Genomic DNA, 20,090 nt, shown 5'->3' with positions numbered 1-20,090 from the left:
GGGCACATTGCATTGAAATAATGCATTTCCTAATGCCAAACACTAAATTTAACCATCAAAACACATTTCCTAACACCCAGTGCTACTATATTTTGCAAAGACACTCTAAGACATTAACGTTTATACTGCCACCTACTGTCTTGAGGTGAAACAAGTCAACAAAGAATTTTCTGTTTGCTGACGTAGTTTGACCACCACTCAACGGAATGTTGCAAAAATTGCAAGAAAATCAATGTCATAAATCATATTAAAATGCATCTCAAAAACTGTAATTATAATGGTTGTAAATGGTCCAAAATTGGGACAAAAATTATTTTGGTACACAAAATCTCACACATCCAGCTGCAATCACATAGAAATGTCAGAATCGTTGCATTTTGAATTTTTAAATGTTTTAATCATCTGGTGGAAATTTACAGTTTTTTCCCCATTGATTCTTTTATGATATCATACACAAATCGAAGGAATTTCCATAATTTGTAACATAATGCCACCCTTGCACTAAAATCAAGTTTCGACCCTCAAAAAAAAGTCTGAACTTGGGGGATCCACTAAAATGGTCCCCACAAGTTCAAGAGGTCCCCACAAAGACCGTGAAACAAAACCCAAGGACACACATGCATCCAAACACACGTACGGTCTTTGATTTGTAAACACGTCCTCGCAGATGAAAGGCTGACATCGCCGCTAAAAACAAGAGAAACCTTTGAGAGGCTTCGGTTGGCTTTCATACACCAACATATAGTTAACTTTCTAATTAGAGCGGCGAGGCCAAAGCGGGTATCCGCCGCGTCCTCTGATCAAAAGCCTTCCTCGCAAGATGGCCGTCATCTGCCGTCATTTACATTTGGCCGAGACGCAGTCATCAAAGCCCGGCTGGCTCAAGACGACGCGGCGGACAAAAGGGGCGCCCGGCACAATAAAAAGATAATCATAACGCCGTCCTTATTGTGCTATGGAGATGAAGTCGTGTGAATAAACAAAACGCCGGGATCGTCTTTTCAGTATGGCTGCGCAAGGAATTGTATTATGGGAAAGCACTTCAAATATCATTTTGCATTATTAGTGTGAGAACACTGCTTTTTTACATGGAGCAATTTTCAACCAAGTTAACCAGTGCAAGATATTATTGGATGAGAAAAAAACAGGTTTGTATAAAAGGAATTAAACAAAATTGTTATTTTAATCAATCACAATCATTAACTCATTCAATCCCAAAGACGTGGTTTTACGTTTTTAGGTTATTTACATATTTTTTTTAAAGAGTCCGATTTATTTCATGAGGCACTAGTATGCTAATCAATTACTTTAATCATCAATTTGTTAAGGAATAGAATTAGTAGTTTTTAGACACTTCTTTAGATATTTTTTTCATATATAAATTATATAAATAGATATAAAATACATAATATAAAAAAAATCTATAAATAATATAGTATAATATAATAATTAAATACAACAGCATAAAATAACATAACATAATATAATATAATATGATATATGATATGATATGATATATGATATGATATATGATATAATATAATGTAATATAATATAAAATAATATAGTATAATATAATAATATAACACAATATAACAGCATAACATAACATAATATAATATAATATAATATCATATGATATGATATAATATAATATAAAATAATATAGTGTAATATAATAATATAATACAATATAACAGCATAACATAACATAACATAACATAATATGATATGATATGATATGATATGATATGATATGATATGATATGATATGATATGATATAATATAATATAATATAATATAATATAATATAATATAATATAATATAAATTAGTAGCTGGAACTGAACATCCAAACACTGAAAAAAAAAAAAATGCCTTTGGGATTGATTGAGTTAACAAGTGTATGTCATCAGGCTCTCATTGACATCATTGTTGGGTCGGATTTCAATTTGGAACGGCCGTCTGAAGATCGGACCAATCGTGGCGTCGCGCGTTGCGCTCGTCACATTTCATAGGGTTCAATCATCAGTCGGTAACATATGGCCAAAGTCGGGCCATCTGCGCCGTACCAGCTGCTGCGTATCCGACCAGGAAAACCTGCTGAAAATATAACGCGGAATACAGTCGTAGCCCGGAGCCATTGATCACGTAAAAACAAACACAAAAAATTATTTACGTTTTTTTTTAATGTTTTTATAACGTGACCGCATTTTTCAGACAAAGTAATTTAAGGTGCTATTATTTCCGTCAGATTAAAGTTACTCGTTCCAATCACCGCGAGATACGCTAATGGCGAGAATTAGTTTGCGAAGAATCGTCGAGGCACTTGAGTTAGCTCAAGCAAAAACGCTTTAATGAGCAATCTGCAGAAAATCACACACGCAGCAACTGGAAAATGGCTTCGGAACACAAATGGAATGACCAAGCTGTCGCATCGCCAAATGGGCCCAACAGTCGGAATTCCACCAAATGAAAATAAACAGGAGGCGTTAAAACTAAAATTAGCTTTCCGAAGTCAGACTTTAAAATGTTGTTAGGGTTAATAGAAAGATTTTGAACTCGAGTTAAGATCTGAATCTGGGGTTTTAAATAGAGTTAGGGTTTTAGGGAGGAAGGAGAAAAAAAAAAGTCTGTGGCCATGCCCCGAACAAAGGCATAGCATAAGCCTGAAAAAAAAAAAAAAGTCCTCACACATGCAACATATAACATCTAAAAAAAAGACAATACCACATAACCCAAACAACACATAGCTAGCTGAAAAAAAGCACGATTGAAATCATGGAATGGTTTCAAATAGTGTTTTGAATAATAGTTATGGTCTCCAATTAGGGTTTTATAATACATTAGTAGGGTTTTAAACCGGTTATGGTTTTAAAATAGCGTTTTAAACATGTGTTAGGGTTCAAATGGAGTTCATGTTTGAACGTAGGGGTTTAAATTATGTTAGGGTTTCAAAGTAGGGTTTCAGATCACGTTATGGTTTCAAACAATGTTTTGAATAATAGTTAAGGTCTGAAATTAGGGTTTTAAAATACATCAGGCTTTTGAGTAGGGTTTTAAATTATAGTTATGGATTTAATGTCGGGTTATAAACTAGTGTGAGGGTTTGAATGTAAGGTTTTAAAATGAGTTAGTGTTTGAAAGTAGGGTTTTAAGTTGTGTTAGGGTTTCAAGTCGGCTTTTCAACCATACTGAGGGTTTCAAATAAAGGTTTTAAAAGTCTCCGTTTTAGACTTGCGTTTCATGTGGTTTATGAATCACAATTAGGGTTTTAAAATGTTAGGGCTTTGAGTAGGGTTTTAAATTTGGATTAGATTTTTAAAATAAATGAGTGTTATGGCTTTTAAAGTAGGGTTTCAAACTATGGTTAGGTTTTATGAAGGATTTTGAATCATGCTGAGGGTTTGAGGTAGGGTTTTAAACTACAGTTAGCCTTTCAAAGTAGGGTTTAAACTAGATAAGTTAGGGCTTGAAGAAAGATTTTGAACTAAGGATATTATTTGAATTTTGTTCCTAATTCACTACTAAAACAAATGCCCACAAGCTCAACATCGTTAGTCCAGGTTCAATCTTATCTACTCTTCAAAGTGATTTGACGTCCATGTGAGCTTGTTTTCGCAGTAACAAGACTGACCACAAGATGGCAATATCCTCTTTTTACAACTGCCCATTTAAATGTCCTTCTCCATCCCTCATTCGGTTTCAACTTAACTCCCCCTGTAAAGGCGAAAGGGGCGGCCGAGTAAAAATAGCTTTCGGGGCGCCAGACAAATATTTTATTTATTGTACTTAAGTGTTCTTCAAGACAAAAGTGTTTATGATAGGACTCGGAGTGTTTGCAGTGGCTGTGGAGCACTTGCGGAGTCAAGCAGGCACAAGCTGGCTCTTTGCTGTGCATGTGTGTGTCTGTGTGTGTGTGTGAGATTTTTGCATACCTCTTTGGCCTTATTGTGATTGGTTACATCTGCGTATGCATGCTTTTTTGTGATGTCATCACCACCAGTTACAAAATGTGTGTAAAAAAAAATCACAAAACAGAAAATGCAACACCTCTCTTAAAATGACTTCTTGTTTGTGGTTATCTAGAAAATTCGATACCAATATGTCAGATCGATACCAGTGAGGGTATTCCCTCTTTCAGAAATCACCGCAAATTTTAATCACATAGCAGTCAAAATGTCATTTTCGGTCATTTGAAACCGAATTTATTAAATTTTTTTGGAATTTATAAAATGGGTCTCAATTGACAGCTACCACTGAATTTATTAAGAAACTCAACGCCATTAAAATAATAAATATAGAATAGTAAATAATATATTCAGGAGAAAAAAGTCGCTACTTTTGTCATGCAAATATGTGGGAAACAATGCCCCCTAGTGGTAGAATGGCAAAGTGCTTGATTTGACTTTAAAAAAGTGCTTGACTTTTTAAATGTTAATATCAGCGAGGATCAGCTCAATTAATCGCGGCAGAAAATATCGTGATGGCGATTTAAATTTAATTAATTGTGCAGACCTACTTGAAACAGAGTAAAACATTCAAATTAAAATGTAGTAAAAAGTACGCTATGAAAATGACGGTTAGTGTGTGCGGATGTGTGTGGCCCCCAAAGTAAATCCTAAGAAAAATTGCGGCCCCCTCCAGCATCTAAGTTTTTTGACATTCGAAAATGCTTTATAAACGGTGCCGGTATACCACATCGTCATTTCAACTTCGCCCCCATCAGCGAGTCGCATGTGAAAACATTCGCACCTGTCAAGCGAAGTGAGCACAGGCAAGAAAAAATAAATAAATAGCGCTAGGTTAGCACAAGAGACAAGCGGAAGATGGATAGCAAATTAGAGAGGATAAATGCAGGATGTGCAAAGCAATGGCAGAGAAAGCGACTGACGGTGATAGAAATAGAAGCAGAGGGGATGGAAATGGGAAAAGGCAGCGTGGTTAGGCGCCAACGTACCCTTGAAGCGCCTTTTCTCCGAACCAGTCGCCCTTGCCCAGGCTGCGCAGGTAGACGGGCTCTCCGTTTGGCGAGTCCTCCCTGGTCACATTCACCTGGCCCGAGAGATGACAACCTTCATCGAAAGGACAGTGCCAGTTCTCGCACATATATATTAGTGGCGGTCTCTGCATTTCACACTTCGGCGGCTTAGTCGGACTGGAATAAAATCCCCCCAGAATACAATCATTCATGACATCATGGCTGGAGAAATTATATACACTGCACATATATGTATTACTAGGCCATGCATCACCTTAATTGTGTACAACACAGACTATTTTCCGGAGCATTTAAACACCAATAAACCCGCATCAGGAAATGAAACTTAACTTGACACTGTAGAAATGAGAAAAAAATAAAGGGAATTTAAAATCATTAGTCCACAAATTTTGAAGTAAAAATTTGCTGTAACATCATAAATTTCTATTAAGTAAAAAAAAAAAAATAAATAAAATTGGCTATTATCATAATTATGATAATGATGACAGGTTATGTTAGGCCAGCAGATGTGTGTGTATGATATATGTGTGTATGTGTGTGTGTGTATATATATATATATATATATATTTATATATATATATTATATATATATTATATATATATATATATATATATATATATATATATATATATAATATATATATATATATATATATATATATATATATATATATATATATATATATATATATATATATATATATATATTAATATAATTGGGTTAGAGTTGAGGTTAAGGGTTAGGGTTGAGGTTAAGCTTAGGCAATCATTTCTGATGGTTAAAGGGACAATGTGTAAACTTAAGGACAGCGGGAAGTGCTGCATTTACCATTGTCCATCGCTATAACAAACATGGCAGCCTCCGGAGGGGTGCCACCCCCCCATGTAATATCATTTAATGATAACTAGACTTACGGCTATATTTAAAACACGCGGTTGGTTCTTAAGAACACATTTATCAGCAAGTTTTTAAAATGTATAATCATTTTATTCATTCTTCATGAAAAATGGTCTAAATCTAACACATTATCCCTTTAAGGTTAGGGGCTAGGAAATGCATGATGTCAATGATGTCCCCACAAGTACAGCAATACAAACACGCGTGTGTGTTGGGCAGGATGCAAGATATAATCATGTGTCCTCTGCAGAAAGTTCACCACTATGTTGTCTCCTTGGAAAGGAAATTAGAGGAAATAGCCATGTGGAAAAAGGTCAAGTGTGTGTGTGTGTTTTGTACACGTTGTATTTGTGTTTGTGTATGTGAGCAAAAGCAAAAGCACAACATTTCTTCATCGGCCTAACACCCCACTATTCCGTTTAAACTGCACTTTGGGGATTTCCTGTGTCACTGTGAGGACCTTTTTTATCGACGAGAACAAAACGGCGGCGAGGAAGGTGTCGCGTGACGGAGGGAAGACAACGAGGCACCGAGACGAGTCGGCGCGGTGCCAAAAGCCCGAAAGCAGCGCTGATTTCCAAGTGGCATCTGAAAAAACGGCGTCTCCCTTCCGCTCACCTTTCCTTTACTGATGATGAAGAAGGTGTCTCCTCTGGCACCCTGTCTGATGATGTACTCGCCGTCTTCATAATGAGTCTGGAAGAAAAAAAAAAAAAAGACGTTTTCAGGCACGTGCCGTCGTTTTTTTCGCATGAGCTTCATGGGACTCAAACGCGGGATGTAAAACAAGGAGGTGTTTTTATGTCTCGTTAGTGGCACAGGTGGATAAACCAATCGGGCGCTGTAATTGGACGATGAAAAATCCGTCACGCTTTGACTTGTACACTTGCAGGTGGACGAGATTGGAGAAAAGCAACAAAATTGAAGGTGCTCAAATTATAGCCAGAGATGAAAATAATATCATATGGCGAGTATGGAGAAGAAAGATGACAATATTTAAATATGTAGAGACACACAAAAAAAATGGCTATATAGAGACTTGTTTTTGATCATCATTAATTAGAGACTAAATCTGCAAATATCGTCAGATTTCTCTAGACCTTCACGATAGCAGACTACCATTGTGTTCAATCAAAATATGATATTAACAAAATACCTGCTTTTACAATGAAAAATAACATTTTAGCCCATTTTATGACAAGTTATGGAATATATATATATATATATATATATATATATATATATATATATATATATATATATATATATATATATATATATATATATATATATATATATATATATGTATATACATACATATATATACATATATATATATATACATATATATATATATATATATATATATATATATATATATATGTCTTGTGACTTGCAATAAAATATTGTTTTCAGGCACTTTAATGCACTTGTTTTTTTTTCAGTTTTAGACTAAGCTGTAACCCATATAGACGCAGTAAAATATAATAAATAACAGTTGTTGAAATGAAAGTTTATTGATATAGCTTGTTTTCTTAATGTTAAAAAGCATACAAGCGTAGGTATACTTGTACAATTTTTATTGACAATGATTTTATTTATAGTCAGTGTGTGGGGGGGGGCCTTGGCAAAATACAATTCATACTAATGAACAAATAAATTATGATTGATGAAAAAAAATATATAAAAACTATATTAAAAAAATATATATATTTTGTTTGTTTGTTTGTTTGTTTGTTTAATAAATCAAAAAGCATTTTGTCGAATTGATCAATGATTTTTTTTTTTGTTTTTTTACTTTTTCGAAGTGGAATCTTCCATTTTCTTCTCCTCTCTCCAAACCCATTCTTCACGGTGCCTTCTTCTTTATCTTTGGAGCATGTTTTTGTTCACAAACGCCCTTTTCCCACCGTCTATTTGTATTCACGACAGCGGCTTTGAGATCAATTCAACTTAAACAAATGCGGGCGGAGGACCCGTTTCGCCCAGGCAAAACACTTTGGACGGATGCTTCCTATTAATCGAAACACAAGGGGGCAAATGAGTGAACATTTTCAATTTTGTTCCATTGATGATGAAACATTCAAATCGACGTGTATTTATGCACTACATTAGGTAAATGGATTCATTTCTGCTCGGGTTCATGCGAAAGGCTTCCATTAGTTGATTTCATGGTTCATGAAATCAACACGGCGTCTCTGTAAATAAAATTTCAACAAGGTGTAGAGCAACGGTGCTCAAATTGAGGCCTCTGGGCTATATACTGGTACCGTTTCATTCTAACAAACTAGAAATTATACGTTATGGATATCACGTATTAGCTGTATCGTTGGCCAAAACTGGTATCGGCCATTTCCTTGGAGCATAGGGTTATGATAACGAACTAGAAATGATAAATTATTGAGATCAAGTATTAGTGGTATCGTTGGCCAAAATTAGTATCGGGCATTTCCTTGGAGCAGAGGGGTATGATAACTAGAAAAAGTAAATTATGGATATCAAGTATTAGTGGTATCATTGGCCAAAATTAGTATCGGGCATTTCCTTGGGGCAGAGGGTTATGATAACAAACTAGAAATTATACGTTATGGATATCAAGTATTAGCTGTATCGTTGGCCAAAACTGGTATCGGCCATTTCCTTGGAGCATAGGGTTATGATAACGAACTAGAAATGATAAATTATTGATATCAAGTATTAGCGGTAACGTTGGCCAAAACTAGTATCGATTAGGCAAAACTAGTGTCGGCCATTTCCTTGGAGCAAAGAGTTACACTAACAAACTTTATGTATAGAAAGTATTCGTGGTATCGGTGCTTGGTATCAGAGTCAGTGACTACTAAAGTATACATGTTATTTTTTATTATTATTTTTATTATTTTTATTATTATTTTTTTTTTTATTCATTGTTTTTTTGTGTGTGTGGGGAGGTATTTTTTTTTATAGAAAATATTAGTGGTAGCAGTGACCAAAACTTGTATATTAATAGGCTTACTTGGTTCTCTAAAATTATGTCTTTTTTGTGTGTACGGGGAGGGATTTCATGTATATAAAGTAATAGTTGTATCGGTGCTTGGTATCAGAGTCAGTGACTACTAAAGAAATGAGTATCTGTACAAGAATTGATGTGAAAAATTCCATTTTACACATTTTACCTACACATTTTACTTTTTTAAACAGTCACAAGTGATCTGGCCCATCTGTCGTTTTTCACGTCCCTTTTTTTCACTTGATTTTTATTTTTATTTTTACCCTCCCTTTATTTTGATGTTATCTACATAAGGTTTTGTTTGCCCGGGCTTTATTTTGATGTTCTTCTTATGTAAATTCCTGCATTAGCAAAACATCTGCAACCTCACTTTCGCTGAGAGGTGAACATATAGAAATGTGTTATTGTACAGTAGGTGTGTTGTGAATGGGGAAGGGGGGGGGCTCACCTCCTCAAGGACGTCTGCGAGCTTGCTGAGAATGTCCTCCTGCAGACTGTGGAGAGTGGGCACGCTGCAGGAACAAGAACAGGAAGCACTTTTCAATTGCGATTTATGCTCTTTGCCGTCATCTATACAGTTCTCATTAAAAATACATACATAAAGGGCAATGAGATGATTATTATGCTATAGGTGCTGGCTTCTGCTATGTTACAGCTTGCGCGTATTAATATTTAAGCGTTAACTGAGCAACGGGTCTGGTTACACAGCGGGACCATAATGTGGAGGAGGTTGAACGCGCCACAAAGAGGTTCTAATTTAAGGCGGTTTGGGCTTTTCAGCAGTTCCGCTGAATGCGACATGTTTTTTATTGAGCCTACTAAATGAAAGTGACCCAGTGTTTATCAAGCACGAAAGGGAAATATAAAAGAGAGCTTATCGTCTCACTTCATCCCGCCCAGCTCGGCCCGGCCCGTTTTCCGTGTCGCATTATTATAGTAATCTGAATCATCTCATCGCCGCTGATCTTTATTCCGCTCCGAGCTTCCTCAATGGAGGTGAGGCAACAATGGAGTGATCGGCGCAGTGGCGTCAACGTGGCTTGACGGGGCCCGGAGCGAGTCAAGTATTTGTTGTCGATACCCAGCATTTTTTTTTTAACCCTTTGGCTCACCGGGGTTCTAGTTTGGAAATGCGCGAGTGAGACCGATGTGTGTCATTACTTACAAATTAAGGTCAAAACAGAGAGAATAAAAAACGAACATATTAAGTATGAAATGAAATAATATTAAAGGACAATTTAATTGTTAAATAATATTTGAAAATATTATTACTCATTCCTATTTCATGATCAATTATGAAGTTTTATTAACTAATACTGATACTAGAGCAATATTATTGCATTAACACGTTCTTAATTATATGCAGTATATATATATATATATATATATATATATATATATATATATATATATATATATATATGTCATGAGATGAAGCGCATGAAGTCAAACTGTGTCATGTAATAAGTCTGTTTTTAAACACTAGAGGGCAGTATAGTGCAAAGGTAGTACCACCCTATTGCAGAGTTTAAGGAGCAGCTATAATTCAATTCTAGCTTATCGGGCAAATTTGATGGTGTTTATTAATTTAATTGTTTTATCCCATTTGTTTTTTATATATATCATTTTTTTTATTAGCTCTTTTAGTGCCAAGGGTTATCGGAAAAGGATATGGATAGGAAGTATATTTTGCGTTTTCATTCATCTTTCGAGGCCAACTGAATATTGTGTACTATATCTATGTGAATATGGGCATTATAGGTGAAAGAAAGATATCCATTCCTTACTTTGAATTGCATGTAGGTAATATCAACGTTATATGTGTGGAAACATTGCCATCTAATGGTCACAGTTGTCACTACAGTGCTCAATTGGCTAATATTACGTAAGCTTTACTCAATGGTGTCAGCAACCCTCCATAAAAAACATATTTGACGAAAATTTGACTATTTATTATTATTACTATTTGAAAAGATGAGAATTCTCGTCCACGGCACTGAAAGAGTTAATGCGCTACATCTTTTCAAGTTAAGAGCAAATGAATTGGAACAAATCTACTTATTTGCTCAATTGTGTTGTCGTGACTCCTTTGCATTTTCACAATGCAAGCCTCTTTCCATCCAGGGTATCACTCCAACAACTCACTCCATTAAGTCCTAATGACAACGAGCCCAAAAAAGTCATCGTAAAATTCAAAACAGGTCGCGAGGTTTGAGGTCGCATTTGATGACTTAAAAGCCGGCGGTCCAAATCCTAATACATAAGTCACCTATCACGGGTGAAAATCAAGTTGCGCTAATGATCACGCGTCTTATGATGCGACTGACCTTTTTCGAGGATCCTTTATATGAGCGTCTGGCTACGCGCCGACTGTTAAATAATACAATCATACAGAGGAAGATGATCTTTATCTCGCATGGCGACGTCTGCCTCTGTCCAGACTGACAATAATACGATTGAAATCTTTTCTCTTTTGCTGTGTGAATGTTTTGAACACATTGCCTTGTTTTTTAGCTGCGGCACCTCCAGAATACTAAACTTCAAATTATGGCCCGGGGGCCATTTGTGGCTTCGTTTTTTTGCAGTGGCACCGCCAGAATAGTTCAAACTATGTCGCGGCATATGCTAAAATTTTATTTTGACCTTAAAATTAATGACATTTTTGACAGTAGGCAATTTTAATATGAAGAAAAAAAAAACATTTTTAACAGAAAGCCGAGACTTAGGGGTTTTTTTTTAACGTTACTACATTATTAAGTCAATATGTAGGCTAATTAATTGCTGTCGTGATTGGTTTTTACAATGTTGAATTAGTTCAAGTTAAAAAAAAAAAAAAAGTAATAATTATCTGGCTGGTACACTTGATGTAACGTACACAGACCACTAACAGTACAAACAGTACACACGTTATATTTATCTTGCTACGTCCCCGCAGTAGCCGGACAGATAGCGCCTTCGATGACAACACCTGTTGATGACTGTACTTTAAATCACAGTAGTTGACTCAGAAACTGTCAAAAATACAAATAAAAACACTTGAAGTGCTATTTTAAGATAAAACATGACAAAATTGTGCCCTACTTCTCTGTTGTATGAGAAAAAGTGACTTAAGCTAGCATGCTAACTGTAATGAGCTAACGCGCTAAACGCTAGTTTAATGCTAGTTGCTAACTCACTAGTTACCCTAAATGTGAATCACCGCAAAACTAGCATCTCTTCGCGACAAACTTACAATTACATGTGATTAATTGATACTGACTACACTCAAAACTTTTAAATAAGCACATGTACGGGCTATGCTACAGTCAGGATCCTAGCAAGACGCTAAACAGGAAGTGCCCAATGCAACAACATCTGGATTGCTTTTCAAAATACATCTTTACACCTAGAAAATAAAACATATCTAAATAAAGCATACATGTCTCTTCAGAAGCCATAATACGTACATTAATAATATATAAATCAACAAACGGGAATAATAATAAAAGCTATACAAGCCACTGGGGTGGGCAGCAAATTTATGGAGCCGAACTGTTTCTAAGGCTAATATATGCAATATGCTTATATCAAAGGATTCCAGGTTTCTAGTTGCACATGGATGAATAAAATCAGCATATTGAATCCAAATCTGCTAGTTTTACCTCCAGATAAGCAAAATTACACTGCCAAACATTAAGACCAAACCATGAAGAGAAATTACGATTGGAGTCATCTACAACTACGTGGCAACTCGTTTGTACAGTCACAATTGAGACAACGGCGTAGTACAAAAGCTTGTTTTGACATTTCCACTACATAGCTGCACCTGTGGCCAAACAATATTTTAGTGGGAGGCTCTGATGACTTGCTGCATCCATCTGCCTGCCATGAAATAACTCTGTCAAAAAAATGACAGCTTCTGATCTCTATCACTGTGATTCATACGCTTTGGTGCAGTGGAAGCCATCCCTTGGAAAAAAAAAGAGAAAGTGGCGTGGTTGCACGTAAACGCGGTGGGAGGCAATAAACTTCTTTTTTTTTGTTGTTATGGCCAGCGTTGTGGTGGACATTATAAAAGATGACAAGGTCTCGCAGGGAACCTGCTCTCCTTCATCTTTATTGATACTTTCCGTGCCGTTTGATCGCTCTCTATTCCTATATGGCGCATGCGCCCCTGATAAACCAGTCAGCCGGCCTTTAAAGTGATAATGGGCTTCCCCCAACGAGAATAAATATGAAGATGAATCACATCGGTGACTTGAATAGCTTATTTTTCAAGTTAAACGTAAAAGGCGGTTTCTCTAAGATGATTGTTTTCATTGGAGGCAAAGATTTCTCATTTATCTGAAAATTTAGAAAGGTTCCACCCTGATGACTCAATTAGGTTTAAGTCCGGATTTTGTTCCATTCGTCATATTGAGTCACAGGTGTCAAACTCATGTTTTTCGGTTTTCTCACCTGATTCAAACGGTTTATCCATTAGCAACCTTTGCAGGAGCTTGAAAATGATTCTTATCATTTGAATCAGGTGTGAGAGAGTAGGATTAAAAACATACAGGATACCGGCCATCGAGGACCGAAGTTTGAAATCTATCTACTAAGTCATCCAGGTTCTGGAGCAGCAAAGCAGCCCCAGACAATTACAGTCATCATTATGATTGACATTCGGATGTTTTTGTTCCTGAAATCTGTTATTTTTACACCAACAGTAGGTCTAATGGGCCTCAAGTCTTTCAAAAAGATTTTTCTATCACGAGTGAACAAAAGTTTGATAATTGAGCTTGAAAATGATTCTAATCATTTGAATCAGGTGTGAGAGAGTAGGATCAAAAACATATAGGATACCGGCCATCGAGGACTGGAGTTTGACAGCAATGCAGTAAGTCATCCAAGTCCTGGAGCAGCAAAGCAGCCCCAGACAATTACAGTCATCAATATGATTGACGCTAGGGTGTTTTCGTTCCTGAAATCTGGTATTTTTTGACCAACAGTAGGTCTGATGGGCCTCATCAAACAGATTTTTCTATCATGAGTCAACAAAAGTTGGATAATTCACCTTGAAAATAATCCTAATCATTTGAATCAGGTGTGAGAGAGTAGGCTCAAAAACATACAGGAAACCGGCCATCAAGGACTGGACTTTGACACCAATGCAGTAAGTCATCCAAGTCCTGGAGCAGCAAAGCAGCCCCAGACAATTACAGTCATCATTATGATTAACGCTAGGGTGTTCTCGTTCATAAATTCAGTTATTTTTACACCAACAATAGTCCGAATGGGTCTCATATCTTTCATAAAGTTAAACTTTTCTCTCATCAGTCAAAAAACGTTTGGTAAATGTGAAAATTAATCCAAAAACGAAACAGGGGGCTCTTATTCAAATGACTATATCGTCCTCCATTCCTTTCGTTATGGCGTAAGAAATCTATTCCGGCGCATTTACCTTTTCAAGAACTCCATATACTCCGTGTGCTTGATGAGACCCGTCCGCATCATGATGGTCTGGAAACATTGTCGATCGATTGCCCACAGCTTCACGTTTGTCAGCGCTGGAAATGAAGTGTACACACGCAGTCATTTTTTTTTTTCAATCCTCCCGCAAACAGAATAATATACAGTAGCAGCCCACGCATCGGCGGCTTCAAATGTTGTGCATGCAGATCAGGCATAAGGCGAATATCCCGTCTTAGGCTGCTGGAAATTGAAGTTGATATGCAGCCAGAATCATATGACATTTTCTCAAAATGCAAATAGAGAAGTTGCATATCCTTAAAGCAAAGTGTTGTCTACGGGTATTTCTGGAATCCCTTTCATGCGAGACTTGCTGAAAGTCACCCAAACGGCATCCTAATGAAGGTCAAGACTGTTATTTTTTTTTAATGGCTTTTCGCCTTGTCTTCCTTATTGTGACCGGTCTCAAAAAATAAAAACAAATTAAAGATGTTGGCAGAGATGAGCGGGCCCTGCACCCCCGAAAAAAAGGAGATGTAGCCAGGAAGTACTGATAGGATACGCAATCTAAAGGAAATCAGAGAATACACGGAAAGCGGATTTTTGCTTAGAATTCAAAGTGAGAAATCGAACTAGTCAGAATTCTGCCTTTATTGTCAGAGCTCTGACATGAAAGTCATAATTCTGACTTGATTGTCACAATTCTGACTTTAAAGTCAGAATTATTGATTCCATAAAATCAGAATTCTAAGAGTAAAGTCAGAATGGTGATTTTAAAGTGAGAGTTGTCACTTTTAAGAAAGAATAGGCGTCAGAATTCTCGGTATAACGTTCAGAATTCTGACTTCAAATTCAGATTTTGATCACATTTGTGCTTTACAGTGAGGATTCTGGCTTCAAAATGAGAATTATGAGAAACGTGCTGCTTCTTTTCAAATTTATATACATTTAATCATATATGTCAAAATTACACATTACAATCTTTTATTAAAGATCTTACTTAATTTATTACGTATAATTATTATATTTTTAGAATTATGTTTTTAAAATTTTTTGGAGCACAGTCATAGATCTCCTGGTGTCTAGCAAAAAAAAAAACAAAAAAAAAAACCTACAGAGGAGCCGCAGGGCTCAAATCATGAGAAAAAAAGTGTGGCTTATATTAAATACTTTTACTAAAGACCAGAATAAGGTAGAAACAAACTCATTTTATGATTGAAGAATAGGATCTAATTTGTATGATACCAGACAAGTTTGCACAGACATACCACCCAATATTTTGTCGGCCTTGAAAGATGAGTGAAAATGCTCAAAAATCAACTGGCCCGCTAACACTTGGCACTGAAAGAGTTAAAGTCTGTGAATAGTCAGAATCCAGACCTGAAAGTCATCATTCTAACTTTCTATTGAGACAATGACGCAAGTTAAAAAGAAAGAGTTGCACGGCGGTACTTGAGCAAAAGATTTTTTCATTGCATGAGGTTCATACGTTCCTTCTGATTAGACTGTTTCTACAGCAACATGTATTTTAATCTTGCTTTCATTTCCTGGAAAGTTGTCAAAATCATTTTTATCGGGGGCCACAATTTCTTGTCAGAGGCCTGGTATGAAGTGTAAATGTGTTTGTCACACACTTAGCCAGTTTTGAATTCAAGACGTCAGCAAAAACAGATCAAAATAGAGATTGTGTATCAGAAAATGCTTGTTTTTTGCCTTATATTTTTAAAAGAAGAATGGAACTTGCAAGTTTGGTATTTTAGCCAAAAGTTAAATTAGCATTTCGCGGGACACATAACATGATGCAGTGCTCTGGATCTGGCCCCCGGTCCTTGAGTTTGACACCTGTGGTTTATCACATTAATTTTGGAACTAGCCATGATTTAAATAGGGCTGAATGCTCTTGTTGATATCAGAAAAGGATGTTAAAAACTGTAACATACACAAACACGTGGCGATAAAAGATACATTTCTTACAAAGAAATATTTTTAAACTACAGTATTTTGAATTCTAAAATTGCCTTAAAATATTCATTGATTAAAAAAAAACAGTTGCCAAACAACTTATGCTAGTTGAGTTCGCTAGCTAGCAAGAGAATTAGCAAAAAAAAAACAGTTGCCACACAACGTATGCTGGTTGAGTTCGCTAGTGAGCTAGCAAGAAAATTAGCAAGTTTGGAAAAAATAGGCCACCAAAATCTCATCCTGTTCTTTCCAAAAGTTGGAAACTAACATTTCGCAGGCCGCATAAAATGATGTGGTGGTCTGGATCAGGCCCCCGGGCCTTGAGTTTGACCCCTGTGGTTTATCACATTAATTTTGGAACAAACCGTCATTTAAATAGTGCTAAATGCTAATGTCGATATCAGAAAAGGATGTTAAAAACTGTAACATACACAAACACGTGGCTATAATACATACATTTCTTACAAAGAAATATTTTCAAACTATTTCGAATTCTAAAATTGCCTTAAAATATTCATTGATTAAAAAAAAAACAGTTGCCACACAACTTATGCTAGTTGACTTCGCTAGCTAGCAAGAAAATTAGCAAAAAAAAAAAAACAGTTGCCACACAATGTATGCTGGTTGAGTTCGCTTGTAAAAGATACATTTCTTACAAAGAAATATGTTCAAACTATTTTGAATTCTAAAATTGCCTTAAAATATTCATTGATTAAAAAAAAACAGTTGCCACACAACTTATGCTAGTTGAGTTCACTAGCTAGCAAGAGAATTAGCAAAAAAACAGTTGCCGCAGAACTTACGCTGGTTGAGTTCGCTAGCGAGCTAGCAAGAGAATTAGCAAGTTTGGAAAAAACAGGCTACCAAAATCTCATCCTGTTCTTTCCAAAAGTTGGAAACTAACTTTTTGCAACCACGCAATTCAATTTGTGCTTGCCCAAAGGCATCAGGCCGACCCTCGCCTGACGCGCAGAGATGTGGCCATACGCTATATAACTAGACAGTTCTTTTGGCTATAAAACAGTCAACATCATTACTTTTTTTTTTCCGAAGCCATTTCTGGTTATTATGGCTTTTAGCTATGGCCGTCACATCCCGGCAGCATGGAGGAGAGATACGCGCTGCAGGTCTTACTGTTAGTGCTCTATTCTCTTTTACTGCCTATAATGCAGTGTTTGGACTGGCTATTTACATCTACAGGGATCCTAATAAGAAAAATAATACTGTGTTATTCTTTAGGTTTTGAAAAATGCAATAATGACATCATAACTTTGCATTGTTAGCATTAACCCTTGTGCAGTATTTTGGGGGGGATTTTCTTCAGTCTTGTAGTATTTTAGTCAAAGGATACTGAGATTTCTTGGGTGTCTGCAGGTGAATGTTTTTTTTAACTCTTTCGGTGCGAAGTGTCATCCGAAAAATCAAAAACGCCTTTGATTTAAAGATCAAAAGACAGGACGGAATACTTCACAAGGGTTAAGCTAAAGGACTTTTTATTAGACGAAATTCTGTTAGTACGCAATGTGTATGAAACAATAAAAGCAAAAAATAAAATAAAAATAAACAACTGCAGACAAACATTTTTACGTTTTCAGTGCCAAGTGTTATTGGAAAAGGAAACCACTAGAGGGCCAGTATATTTAGCATTTTCACTCATCTTTCAAGGCCAACCGAATATTGTGCGCTATGTCTTTATAAATACGATTGCTGCCATATGAAAGATTGACTTCCATTCTTCAGTTCGAATTGATGTAGGTCACAGGTATCGAACTCCAGTCCTCGAGGGCCGGTATCCTACATGTTTTCAAACCTTTTCCATCAAAAACACCTGATTCAAATGTTTGGGATCATTTTGGAGCTCCTGCAGAGCTTGCTAATGAACTAATCATTTGAATCAGGTGTGTTTGGGAAAGAAAACCGGAAAACATGCTGGATGCCGGCCCGCGAGGACTGCAGTTCGACACCTATGATGTAGGTAATAGCTGTGTTGTAAGTGGGGAAACACTGCCATCCAATGGTCACAGTTAGCACTACAGTGCTCAATTGGCTTCTTTTAGGTAAACATTAGTCAAGGGTGTCAGCTGTTCTCCATAAAAAAACGTATTTGAGTAGATTTTTTTTTTTTTACATTGTTATTACTATTTTAAAAGACGGTAATTCTCATCCATGGCACTGAATGAGTTAACGGACCACTAGCTAAAGTTTTATTTTCATCTTACACTCACAAGCTGGCAAATAAATGAGAAAATCTCATTCGCGAAATATACTACATGAGATTTTTGTACGTATTGGTGAAAAGAACCAATATACAGTATAGTGCTTTATGGCTTGCCATGGCTCTTTTGTGTCACTGAGACGTGCGGATGTTTTGTTTATGTGCGGAGCAGAGCAGACTGGTCGGCTTCGCCAGAGCGCCGGCGCCTCGTTAAAGTTCCCCCATTAAAAGCGTGTTTCATCGCCCTCGGCGGGGTCCCAAAACTCTCTCTACATTTCAACGTGGCTGAGTCATCCATGTACAGTGGCTCTGATCAGCCTCACTTTTTTTTTTTTTTTGCTAATAGCTTTATTTGCCTCATTATTCCCAGTTAGCTTGGGTATCATTATTTTCGAAAATAACGGCTCGTTTTTCGGTTTCGTGGAGGAGGATTTTCAAGGTGGGACACCGTGCTGTCTTTGTATTTTGTCGTTCTTTGGTTCTGGAGATTTTTGTTGTTGTTGTATTTAACAGATAAATAAAAAGGCAGCGTTTTAGATATGTATATATGGAAAATTTTGTATATTTGTAGTTTATCTGGAAAATTCGTTGTCATATATACCGTATTTTTCATAAAATGAACCACACCGGTATATAAGCTGCAGCTGCAAAAATTGAGCAAAAAAAAACAATTTATGTCACAGATAGACCACGGCGCAGGTCATAACATCAGATTTTTATGCAAAAAGATGATGTATGGAAGTATTTTTTAATTTTCAATTTTATTTCTTACTATTTGAAATTTAAACTTTTTTTAAATGGTCTGTTTAGCACCAACGTGTTCATAAAAAATGGACGGATGGATATTTTCAACAATAAAAAAAATTATAAACAACACATAGCACACAATTCATATAAAAAATCATACATATATACAATCATATATTTACAGTATATCAAATTTAGACGTCACAAACGTTTGTACAAGATCTTAATCAATTTATACATAGTTTTTCTATTTTAATTACTATATTTTTAAAAGTCTCTTTCATCGTTGTTCGATAAATTGACACCATCAGATATACATGTTTGCTTCACCAGCGGATTGCCCCCTTGTGGCTAGTGAAAAAACAGCAGATTCATTGCAATGGAATAAAAGCCACAGAGCTCAAATCATGAGAAAAAAGTTGTGGCTTATAGACCAAAAAATACGGTATTTATAATCAACTGTAAAAATATTGCTAAAAATACATTTAAATAAAAAGTAGAGACCCCTTTTAGAAAGCAAATTTTCCAAGGACCCCGTTTGCGAATATTTTCGGAAAAAATAAAAAACAAAAACATAATTTAAAATGTATTAAGTGTTATTAATTTAAAGATGATATAAGTGCCCTTTTTATTCCCCAACAGATTCAATTTGACAACAAAGACTATTTGTTATTTTTCAGCTATACTGAAGTTTACAAAATAAAAATGGCAAATTTCCAATCGTTTAGTCCAAAACAGCATTGCAAAATAAAATGCCGTTTGGGGGCCTCATTACCTCATTTAGCAAACTATTTCAAACACAAAAGACAGTTTGACAAATTTCAAAATTATTACACTTCTGAAAATA

General features: G+C 36.0%; 1 protein-coding gene across 2 annotated transcripts in view; it reads right to left on the bottom strand.

Moving 5' to 3' along the window:
- The window catches only part of LOC148419905 (cGMP-dependent protein kinase 1), a 122,428-nt gene that overhangs the window by 22,820 nt on the left and 79,518 nt on the right, over positions 1–20,090 (bottom strand). For both annotated transcript variants that reach the window (XM_088421731.1, XM_088421730.1), the window contains exons 4-7: positions 14,312–14,417; positions 9,338–9,401; positions 6,519–6,596; positions 4,961–5,055 (exon numbers count right to left, since the gene is read on the bottom strand). In XM_088421731.1, coding sequence (XP_088277857.1) covers positions 4,961–5,055; positions 6,519–6,596; positions 9,338–9,401; positions 14,312–14,417 — 343 coding nt within the window. The remainder of the gene's footprint in view (positions 1–4,960; positions 5,056–6,518; positions 6,597–9,337; positions 9,402–14,311; positions 14,418–20,090) is intronic.

The sequence above is a fragment of the Hippichthys cyanospilos genome, chromosome 8, assembly GCF_059441005.1.
Source record: "Hippichthys cyanospilos isolate Australia breed blue-spotted pipefish chromosome 8, RoL_Hcya_1.0, whole genome shotgun sequence".
Lineage (NCBI taxonomy): Eukaryota > Metazoa > Chordata > Actinopteri > Syngnathiformes > Syngnathidae > Hippichthys > Hippichthys cyanospilos.
This window is presented reverse-complemented; position numbering and strand designations above follow the sequence as displayed.